This window comes from Triticum aestivum, chromosome 7A (genome assembly GCF_018294505.1).
Source record: "Triticum aestivum cultivar Chinese Spring chromosome 7A, IWGSC CS RefSeq v2.1, whole genome shotgun sequence".
NCBI classification, from domain to species: Eukaryota; Viridiplantae; Streptophyta; class Magnoliopsida; order Poales; family Poaceae; genus Triticum; species Triticum aestivum.
In genome coordinates, this window is record NC_057812.1 from 22,284,748 (window position 1) to 22,294,974 (window position 10,227).

At 45.5% G+C, this 10,227-nt stretch overlaps 1 protein-coding gene across 1 annotated transcript; it reads right to left on the reverse strand.

The window, feature by feature from the left end:
- Positions 1–4,151: 4,151 nt before the first annotated feature.
- LOC123150269 (cell division cycle protein 123 homolog) lies at positions 4,152–5,894 on the reverse strand. Its single transcript, XM_044570105.1, has one exon. The coding sequence runs from the start codon at positions 5,756–5,758 to the stop codon at positions 4,487–4,489; it is 1,272 nt and encodes a 423-aa protein (XP_044426040.1). The 5' UTR covers positions 5,759–5,894; the 3' UTR covers positions 4,152–4,486.
- Between the last annotated feature and the right edge of the window lie 4,333 nt (positions 5,895–10,227).

A 10,227-nucleotide genomic window follows, 5' to 3' on the forward strand; every position in this document is an offset into this window, starting at 1 on the left:
CTGCTCAGCCAAATCGCTCTACCGACTTAGTATTACCTTCAGAGGATTGAGTTGGACGAAACTGGAAGGTTAATTTGCAGGCTGTGAAAATACCTATGAAGAGAAAGATATTCCTATCTCTGTCAAATCATACACCATAGGAGGATCCCTTCTGCTGAGAGCAGCTCCTGGCCAAGAGATGACCAGGACGTACAGATCACCTGCACCTGCCTGCTGCATGACGTTGGACGGTTAGTTGGAGAATACTGGCCGCATTTTCTTCAACTGCCCAATAGTAGTAGTTCATACGGCAGGCTTTGGGCTAACAACGCAGATAGGGTGCAAAACAGGAGTTCGTATTCCTTCGCTCGCAAAGGGAAAGTACAGATTTTGTAGCAAGTTGAGTGACAACTCGAGAACTGGATCAAGATAAGGAGATGTGTTGCATGGCAGGATGGCAGGGTTTTAGAATCATCGCAAGCACCAGGGCAAACTGCCACAGCTACAGCCTACAGATTATGATACCAAGGCTAGCTGCTACTGGCTGGCCTCGACACGCGTACCCACCCACCATCGCGTCCCTAGTGGCCAGCTTAGTCGGTACTTACTGACGAGTAATGGCAGCTTCCAATGATGTCAAGGCTATACTTTTTGTACTAACGGTAGGATATGCGACTGAGGTTAATTCTATAGACAAGAAGTCTTACCTCTGTGAAACCATCAAACCATGCCCCTAAAGCTGTTGCTATGTACCCCCTCTGATTCAGCTTCAAGCCTGCACTGCAAAAACAAAACTTGTTCAAGACTGACATGATTTGGTACAAATATGCTCGTGATGAATAATTGCTAGGCACCATTAGCTCTACCTTGTCACGCAGCCTATGCATTCAACTGTCCTCGACTGCAGGTTATAGCTCACCATATCGTACGAACAAACTCTGAAGCTCTTCAACTATGGACAGAAAATTCAGTGCATTACGCAAGTTGGTGATAGTGAGTGAATCAGGATTCTGGCGTTGCTGAGAAGCTGAGCAAGTGAGTCTCCCAGCTCCAAGATAGCATTTTCCATTGCATCCTCAGCAACAACCGCACCAAAATAACCATCATAATTCATTTACAAGATAAATTTATAACACACGACATAACCAGAAATTTGGAAACCAAAATAACTAGTAAGCTTTGTGTTGCCTACATGACATGCCTACTGCCACTAGATTAAAGGGGGCCTGTTTGGCCCATTTTAAGCTTTGGCCTATCAATTAAGTAACCTTAAGCAGTTAAGTCAGGACTCTGAATCAAACATGTACAGTAGCTTATTCGGGCTTAACATTAAACAGAACACCTGCCATGATAGAGCCAAAGCAAGTAAAGGACCTCTATTAAGCAGGAGATCATGACTTGTTAGTTTGGTTGCTCAAATAGCTTCAGGCTTATCTATAAGCTATCAGCCAGTAGATCACCTTTACAGGATAAGCTTTGAGATTAAAAAAAAGAAACAGCCTTCATGGCGCTGTACTGAGCAACAATGAGAGCACTTATAGTGGTCGTTCTTCAGTTCTTTTTATTTTTGTTCACGGGAAACCTTCATGGCACTGCTAATAGTTTTTTACTCAATGAAAATGGCTCAGAAATTTGCCTGCAGACTTGCAGTGCCGGGTTACTTGGAACCACTCTGTTTTATTTTGTTTTGAGAATACTTGGAACCACTCTGTTAAGGGGTATTCTGCAGGTGATCTCTTCGAAAAGCCAGTCAAGCAGCTTTGAAGCATGAGGTAAAACAACAATAAAAAAATCCCTAAACATACAGGAGGTATTGCTCAGCAACAACAATTGGTCTGACATATAACGGTACTTGCATGCATGTCCGCTTAAACTGACAGAAGATATGAACCTGACAACGTTGATTGCCGCCTTGCCGGCATGTGCTGACCTGGGTAGTGGGTGCGCCAGCTGGTAAAGAAGGGAGCGGAGACATGGTCACCATCTGAGGCGAGCTCCTTAACGAGGTACATGTCAGGATCCTAGTCCTCTGAATACCTACCTGACCTGAAGAGTGACACTGGAGATGTCGATTCAGTCAAGAAACGGTTCAATTGGAAAGAGGCGACTGAGTGGAATCAGACGCCCACGGCTTAAATAACTGTCACAGTTAAATAGCCATTAAGCTCACTGAATTACCGTCTGCAGGTTGATTTGGACGCTAGGTATTTAAGCAGTGTTCATCAGCAATGCACCTAAGAAGGAGAAGCCAATGCCAGTCTCTACTGTAGCCTAGGGTCATTTCTCGCCTTTTGCCTTTCATTCTAGGCCCTTGTGCTCCATCTGTCAATGGACCTTGCGAGAAAAAAAAGAAAAATTGCTTTCAGAACTAAGTTCAGCGGAGCTTCATGGTTTACCAGATGGGCTTAGCTAGCAAATGGTTGCTGGACATGGCTACTCAGTCAAATTGCTATAGTGACGTAGTTATCTTCAGAGCGGTGAGTTGGATGAAACTGCAAGATTAATTTGCAGGCTGTAAAAATACATTCGAAGAGAAAGATCTTCCTATCTTTGACAAATAAATAATCACGATAGGATCCCTTCTGCTGAAAGCAGCTGGTGGCTAAGCAATTTGTCAAGACTATACTACTCTACTGACGGTAGAATATGCAACTGAGGTTAATTCTATAGACAAGAAGTCTTACCTCGTGAAACCTCAAACCACGTCTCTGAATCAGTTGCTATGTACCCCTCTGGTCCAGCTTCAAGCCAGCACTAGAAAACAGAACTTGCTCAAGGCTTATGATTCAGTAGCAATATGCTCGTGATGAATAATTGCTAGGCAGTATTAGCTCTACCTTGCCACGCAACACAACCCAGGTGCTCATATAAGCCTGCTACTGCATGCAGTCACCCGCCATGGACTGCAGGTCACAGCTCATCATATCCTATGAACGAACTCTGAAACTCTTCAGTCGTGGGATAGAAAACTCAAAACATTATGCAAGTCGGTGACAAGTGAGTGAATCAAGATTCAGGCGTTGTTGAGAAGCTGAGCAAGCGGCTCCCATCTCCAAGATAGCATTTCTAGTTAAATTGGCGCACAAAAGTACATTGCACCCTCAGCAATAACTGTACCAAAATAACCATCGTAGTTCATTTCAAAAGAGAAATATAGAAAACACGATACCACCAAAAGATTGGAAAACAAAGACTAGACAATACAACTAGTAAGCTTCAGGTTGCCTACATGACATGCCTACTGCCACAACATTATAATGGGGCCTGTTTGGCCCATTTTAAGCTTTGGCCTGTCAGTTAAGTAACCTTAAGCAGTTATGCCAGGACTCTGAACCAAACATCTAGCTTATTCGGGCTTAACATTAAAACAGAACACCCCGGTCAAAGCAAGTAAAGGGCCTCAATTAGGCAGGAACACATGACTTGTTCGTTCGGTTCCTCAAATAGCATCAGGCTTATCTATAAGCTATCAGCAAGTAGAGCACCTTACAGGATAAGCTTAGTGGATCACAAGCACTGAATAACACAAGGCAAGCCTACAACTAAGTTACTAGATCTTTAACTGACTGGTACACCAGCTTGTTTCAGGAATGAATGGAGTTTAGTTTAACATTAGAAAAAAGTAAAATATTCTCTTCGCTAGGTACAAACCTTCCAAAGAAGCAGACACTTCCATTGGGACAAACTGAACTATTGAACACCTAGAAGATTTCAAAGTTGATAGGAACAAACTTGGGTATCTACTTGCATAATAATGTATTCGACTATATGTGTCAGGACCCTGGACTATAACCCATGTATTATTTGACATAACATTTTTGGCTGGGGTATCAAGCAAACTAGTATAAATGCTGTTTGGCACCGTACTCACCCGACATGAGTGTCGTCAGCAACTGGACTTGGGTGATATTTGGAGAGAGAATGAATGACCCATGGGCCCTAACTGGTTGACATGGCAGCCGTGTGGTGAATACCAGCATTAAATCCAGTCAAATGGGCCAAAACCTAGCCGGGCTGAAAATGAATCTGTATTAAGAATACAGGATCCCAAACTGGACCATTGCAGGTTGAACTTTATCTGGGGAAGAATTTACGCTAAGACTTTTTGGACCAAGAAATATGCTACAGATGATTGCCACAACTCTGAATTGAAATGCCATAATAAATAAGTGGATGCAAGCTGGCACGTATGAAACAGCAAAGGTATATGGAATGTGTATTCATGTTTCAGAGTTTGCAATTTCAGCCATGGGCCATATACTTCCACTACAAATATTTTTCTGTAAATATCATAAAACTGAGATGAAGCAGCATGCGGTACTCCCATACTAGCAATCTAGCATTGCAAAAGTCATGGGGGGAAACGGCCGATTGCCGTGAGGTTTGCATCACAATCTAAAGAAGGCTGTTACTTCTAGCGTTTGACAGGTGAAACATTACAAACAGGCGACGGTTGAAGTTGTTCAACTACTGGAGTCCTCAAGCGCTGCTTTGTTCCAGATGTCAATTACGAATCCATAGCTAATGAGGCCATCTGTCTATTCAGTTCATTGTCAGCCTTCTTCAGAAAAACATCCCAGCCGCTCCCTTCTCCCCAATCCATCATATCATACGGCACTGCTGTCATTAATCCTGGCCTCACTGCACCTTGCTCCATTACCACTCTAAACTCCAGCTTGTCCTCTCCTCTCTTCTCATCCTCAAGCTCCTCCCATGTAAACATAAGCGGCAATGTATAGCCACCCCAAGGATTGAAATCAATCAGCTTCACCCGGCCATCTGCTCTGACATACACATCAAATGTGTAATTCTGAGAAGCAAACTGCGACTCAACAACTTCTTCGAAGAACTCCTCGATCTTCGGCTGCACCTCAGAACTCCACCCAGGCAACGATTGGTAGTAAGCAGATGTGTCCCTCTGCGACACGCCGACCAGCTTCCGTCCCCGCACGAAGCATCGGAACTCTGCCTCGGGGCGCAGGCCCGGGTACCACTTGCGGAGGGCGAGGTAGTACTGGAACCCATCGTCCACCCAACTATCATCGCCGCTTTCTTGTCCAACATCGTCTTCCGAAGCATCACTGTCGGCAGCAGCTTGCCTGCCTCCCTCATTGCGATCCTCAGTGGGAGGATCACTCAGAGAACCAGCACCACTGGTGCTCCCTCCGCCATTCGATGGAGCACCCGCCTGGTTGGCACCACTGCCCTGTCCGGCATTCCGTCGAACACCTTCCCTGGCGCACACGAAGTCCTGGCAGGACGGGCGCGCGGAGGAGAGGTCGTGCGCGACGCAGTCCGAGGAGCGGAGCAGCATGGCGACCTCGGCGAAGCAGGTGCAGCGGACGGTGCCGTCGGCGGACATGAAGGCGGCGTCCTTGGGCGCGCTCCAGTTGAGCTTGGGGAGCGCGGCGCCGCCGAGCTCGGCGATGGCCGCGTCGACCGCGGCCTCCAGCTCGGGGAAGGCGGTGAGGGGCGGGCTCTCGTCATCGTCGTCGTCGTCGCAGACGGAGAAGAGGTCGGAGCTGTCGTCGTGGTCGACGGGGTCCGGGAGGTGGAGCGGCGGGAAGGGGGTGCGGCCGGAGGCGAGCGACGGGAGGAGGAATGGGGGAGGCCCTTCCGCGTCCTGGTGAGGGGCGTCGGGGACGGGGTGGGCGGGCTGGCCGGCGAGGTAGCGGAGGAAGGCGGCGGGGAGGGGGATGGTGACGGTGGGGACGGTGTGGCGGCGGAATGCCGGGTACCACTCCTGGATCTGGCAGCGGAGCAGCTCTACTAGCAGCATCTCACCGACTACTTGGCCACCTCGCTTGGGTTCGGCTTCGCCACCGTGCTTACGGCGGCGAGGGAGACGAGCGCCGCCGGTTGGCGCGAGAGAGACCGGTGAAGGTAAATCTTTTTTTTTTGAGGGGAGGTGAAGCTTTGCGGTCTTTTTAGGGATGAAAATAACTTTTATTCATCAAATACCACAATTTGTGGGATACAAGAAGGATCGCGGGAAAACTTTGCTAAGTTATGAGCATCATTATTAAACCGACGACCTTCATGCATGATTTTATTGTTAAAACTCTCGTCTCTGGCCCTAACTTCAGTGAGCCATATATACCTCTACATTCCGGTTTATGTCATCAACTAAAATTACGGAGAGCTAGATCTTCTACCAGAGCATATGCTTCTCGACAAACAATTGACTCCAGAATAGCTGCATCATGAACTCGAGAAATCAACAGAGAAGAGCTTCCCAAATATGTGCCATTCTCATCCCGGCAAACGGCCGCAGCCGAGCCTCTTATGTGGTATTTTAACACTCCTGCATCCACATGGATTTTTGCAAAACCCGTCAGCGAGGCCCTAGGCCGTACACTTCCGCTCAAAAATTGTTGATTTGAGACAGCAGCTTGCCTTGTTGCTTGCGAATTCTTGATGATCTCCAAATCCATCAAGTATCTGTTGATGAATGCATGGGTAGCCCGAGGGCTCTCAAAGTCACCTTTATGTATAGCATTCTTTCGAGATGTCCTGACTGCCCACAGAGTAACCACCAGCTTGAGGAAAGTGTCATGTGATAATGCTTGGATCATCGAGAATAGCCATGAATTTGATGTTGGTTCTGTTGATGCCCTCAGCTGTTCTGCAAGTTCACGGTCCACTAGAGCCCAAATGCAACGAGACATGGTACAGTCCAGGAGTGAGTGCCTCCATGAGTCAGGAGCGCCACATAGTCCGCATGAGCTTGTCGTGGACATGTTCCTGGGTTCTCTGACATCCTCAGTTGGCACCGAATGCCTAGCGAGTCTCCAAAGAAACATATTCTTATTTTCCCTGGTACTTGGACACCCCATGAGCTCCTCTCCCGTGCTATACCGGCTCTACCTTCGAGCCAAGCCTCGCGAGTTGCTTAGTATAAACCAGCATCTTGTAAGCTGACCGGACCAGAAAGAGACCATTTTTCTCATAGTTCCATGACCAAAAATCTGAGATAACTCTGGTACAGAGTGGTATGCTTGTGATGGTTGGAGTAATGGCAAGCATTACCTGTTGAATGCGATGCATGTCCCAACTGGCAGTGATGGAGTCAATTAATTGTAAAACATTTTGAGAAGGGTTATTCACCAAAGAACCGTACGGTCTCATCATCTCGTCCATATGCAACCAGTTGTCATTCAATATGTTGATGGTTGAGCCGTCACCAATTCTACGTATCAAGCCTTGCCTAAGTATATCCCTTCCTTCGACGATCTCCCTCCATATTTGGCTTGGATGACTGTCAACTGCCGCCTCAGGTATTGATGTAGTGGGGAAGTAGACACCCTTATGGACACGAGCACTGAGAGATTCTAGGACTGAAGTATCTGTCGCGCCTGCCTAGCCAGCAAGGCTAAGTTAAAGAGCTCAAAATCCTTAAAACCCCGGTCTCCCATATCCTTTGGTTGTGTCATATCCTTCCATGCCACCCATGCAGGTTTCCTCCTGCCATCTCTATTGCCCCACCAGAATTTTCAGATCAACATATTTAGGTGTTCGCACAAACCTCTAGGGAGTTTGGAATATGACATGGAATAGACCGGAACCGCCCGAGCAACCGCTTTGACAAGTACCTCTTTCCTTGCCATTGCCATGGTTTTTTCTACCCAACCGAACCTTGCTCCATAAAAGGCCTTTGAGATATTTGAAAGCACCGTTTTTGAAGAGCCCACATCCGATGGCATCCCAAGATATTTTTCGGCTCGAGGTTTCATTTGGGACATTAAGCAACCCTTTGATTTCATGCCACCCATGCAGGTTTCCTCCTGCCATCTCTATTGCCCCACCAGAATTTTCAGATCAGTATATTTAGGTGTTCGCACAAACCTCTAGGGAGTTTGGAATATGACATGGAATAGACCGGAACCGCCCGAGCAACCGCTTTGACAAGTACCTCTTTCCCTGCCATTGCCATGGTTTTTTCTATCCAACCTTGCACCTTGTTCCATAAACGGTCTTTGAGATATTTGAAAGCACCATTTTTGAAGAGCCCACATCCGATGGCATCGCAAGATATTTTTCGGCTGAAGGTTTCATTTGGGACATTAAGCAACCCTTTGATTTCCGCCCTTACATTGTCAGGAACTCTCTTGCAAAATATTGAACATTTGTCATAGTTGATTCTCCGCCCTGTGTCCTAATAATAAATGTCCAACATCTGGTGCACCCCTGATGCTCCCACTCCATTTGCCCTGAAAAATAGCGGGCTATCATCAAAGAATAAGTGGCTAACTAGCAGTGCCAAATGAGCCACTTGTAGCTTGGTTGAACCACGCAAAGAATCCCAATAAAGAGTTCCTCGGGCCCAACGTGTGAGCGCAATAGTGGGCCTTGAAGCCTTATGTCATCACTCTGTGAGCTCCCAAAATCCCGTACCAGATTGCCTAAAAAAGAAGGCAAAAAAAATAGCCTCCACGTGCCAATCGTTGAAAAACTTTGTTGAAGATTGTTGTTAACTTTCAGCTCCTGTAAATATTTTAATGCGCTTACTACTCTATGACTACACTTGGGTTGCGTGTAATAAGGACAGAGTTCGTCCATGCATCAATTCTAAAAGATTCGGAGTTAACTTCCAACTGATTCAAAGTCACGCGGCAGGTACTTTCAAGTCCGGCTGGCAACTCCCAATTTCTGTCTAATGTAGGTACTCCATTGTATTTTCAACTCAATATGTCGTTTGTGTTGCTTAGGCGATCTCTAGAAATAACAATGAGTGCGTGGAAGAAGCAACGCCTTCAATGTGATGCCCAGCAGCTTGCATCCACCCTGATACATACCTGTGTTGCTATGGTTTTTGTAATCAAGGTAAAAGAAAATGCCCACAGATCCGGCCCATCTATCCACTACTCTCTCCATTCCAGTTATATGCGTGCAAAACCTAAGCGAGTATCGGCATCCCCCTGCTAAAGATGGCGGGCGTGTTGGAGCGCGCTTTCTTGATGTTGCGTCCAAGCTGTCAAGAGGACCTCGCAGTGTATGGCGAGACCTAGAGCTATATCACTGTCGTCAAGAGCCGGCTACTAGCACTTGTGCCAACAACATAACATCTGGTAATGCAAGCTCTGCCATGCTGATGTAAGTTGTCCCAGCTGAAGGAGGCACTCAGGGTTAAAAAGGCGCTGGTTTTGCTTGCAGCCGGCTCGTCCCTCGGTGATCTTACCAAGACTACTTAGTCTTGTGACTAATCAGGGCATTTGTTTAAAGATCAACTCTCCCCTCCGCACATTAGCTTAGCTGAGAAATGCAAGTGTTTTGAATAGAAACATAGCACCATGGATATGTTGCTGGGATGGGGTGGGTCCAGGCGTCCGAGGCAACACCCGTTAAGAAAAATCAGTTTTTTTTTTCACCTTGGACCGACCAAGCAAGTGGAGACCAACATTGAAACTAGGATGGTCGTATGGCAGCGTTGGCCCTTGGTAGCTAACAAACAAAATTCTGAGCAGTGTTGCGAGTGGCTACATGGCAGATTGGTACTCCTTTTGTTCATTATTATAAGATATTCTACTCCCTCTGTCCCATACTATAAGATGCTATTACAACCCATATATGAGTACATTGATGGGATGGTAGTGAATTTGATAGGCCGCTATGAACTTGGTTAGCTTGCTAGTCTCTATCTCCTATAGACGTTCTACAGGTTGTATGGAGATCTATGTGAACTAGATTTCTTTGCTTAATTTGTACACAATTTTTTATTTTAGATTCTAGCAAGAGCTCTTGTATAAACTAGATGAAAGGATACACCCAGATGAGCATACCAAATAAACAAATTGTATGTAAGCATAACTAAATTGGCGATACGTATATGTTCATCAGTGATATTTCATCAACATGCACATGTTGAAATTATTATAGAATCTAATTAGTTTGAGACCCATTTGCAAATGATACAATTTATACTCTATAAGGTTCTATAAACATGCACATCTAATAATACACTAGAATCAATATAAGATATTCGTTGGATATTATTCCTTAGAAACCTCATATGCACATACATACAAATATGTATGTGTGCACTATATAATTTGTGATTATCAACAAAATAATTCAAAGATAATTTATATGTTACAAACAATAACAAAGAACATTTGTTAACTATACCAACTAAATTGTATGGTTAACTATACCAACTAAATAATAAAATGTATACTCCTTAATATTGTAATATGATAACAAAATGAAAATAAGTATAAAATTTTGGTACAAAAAATAAGTATAATAAGT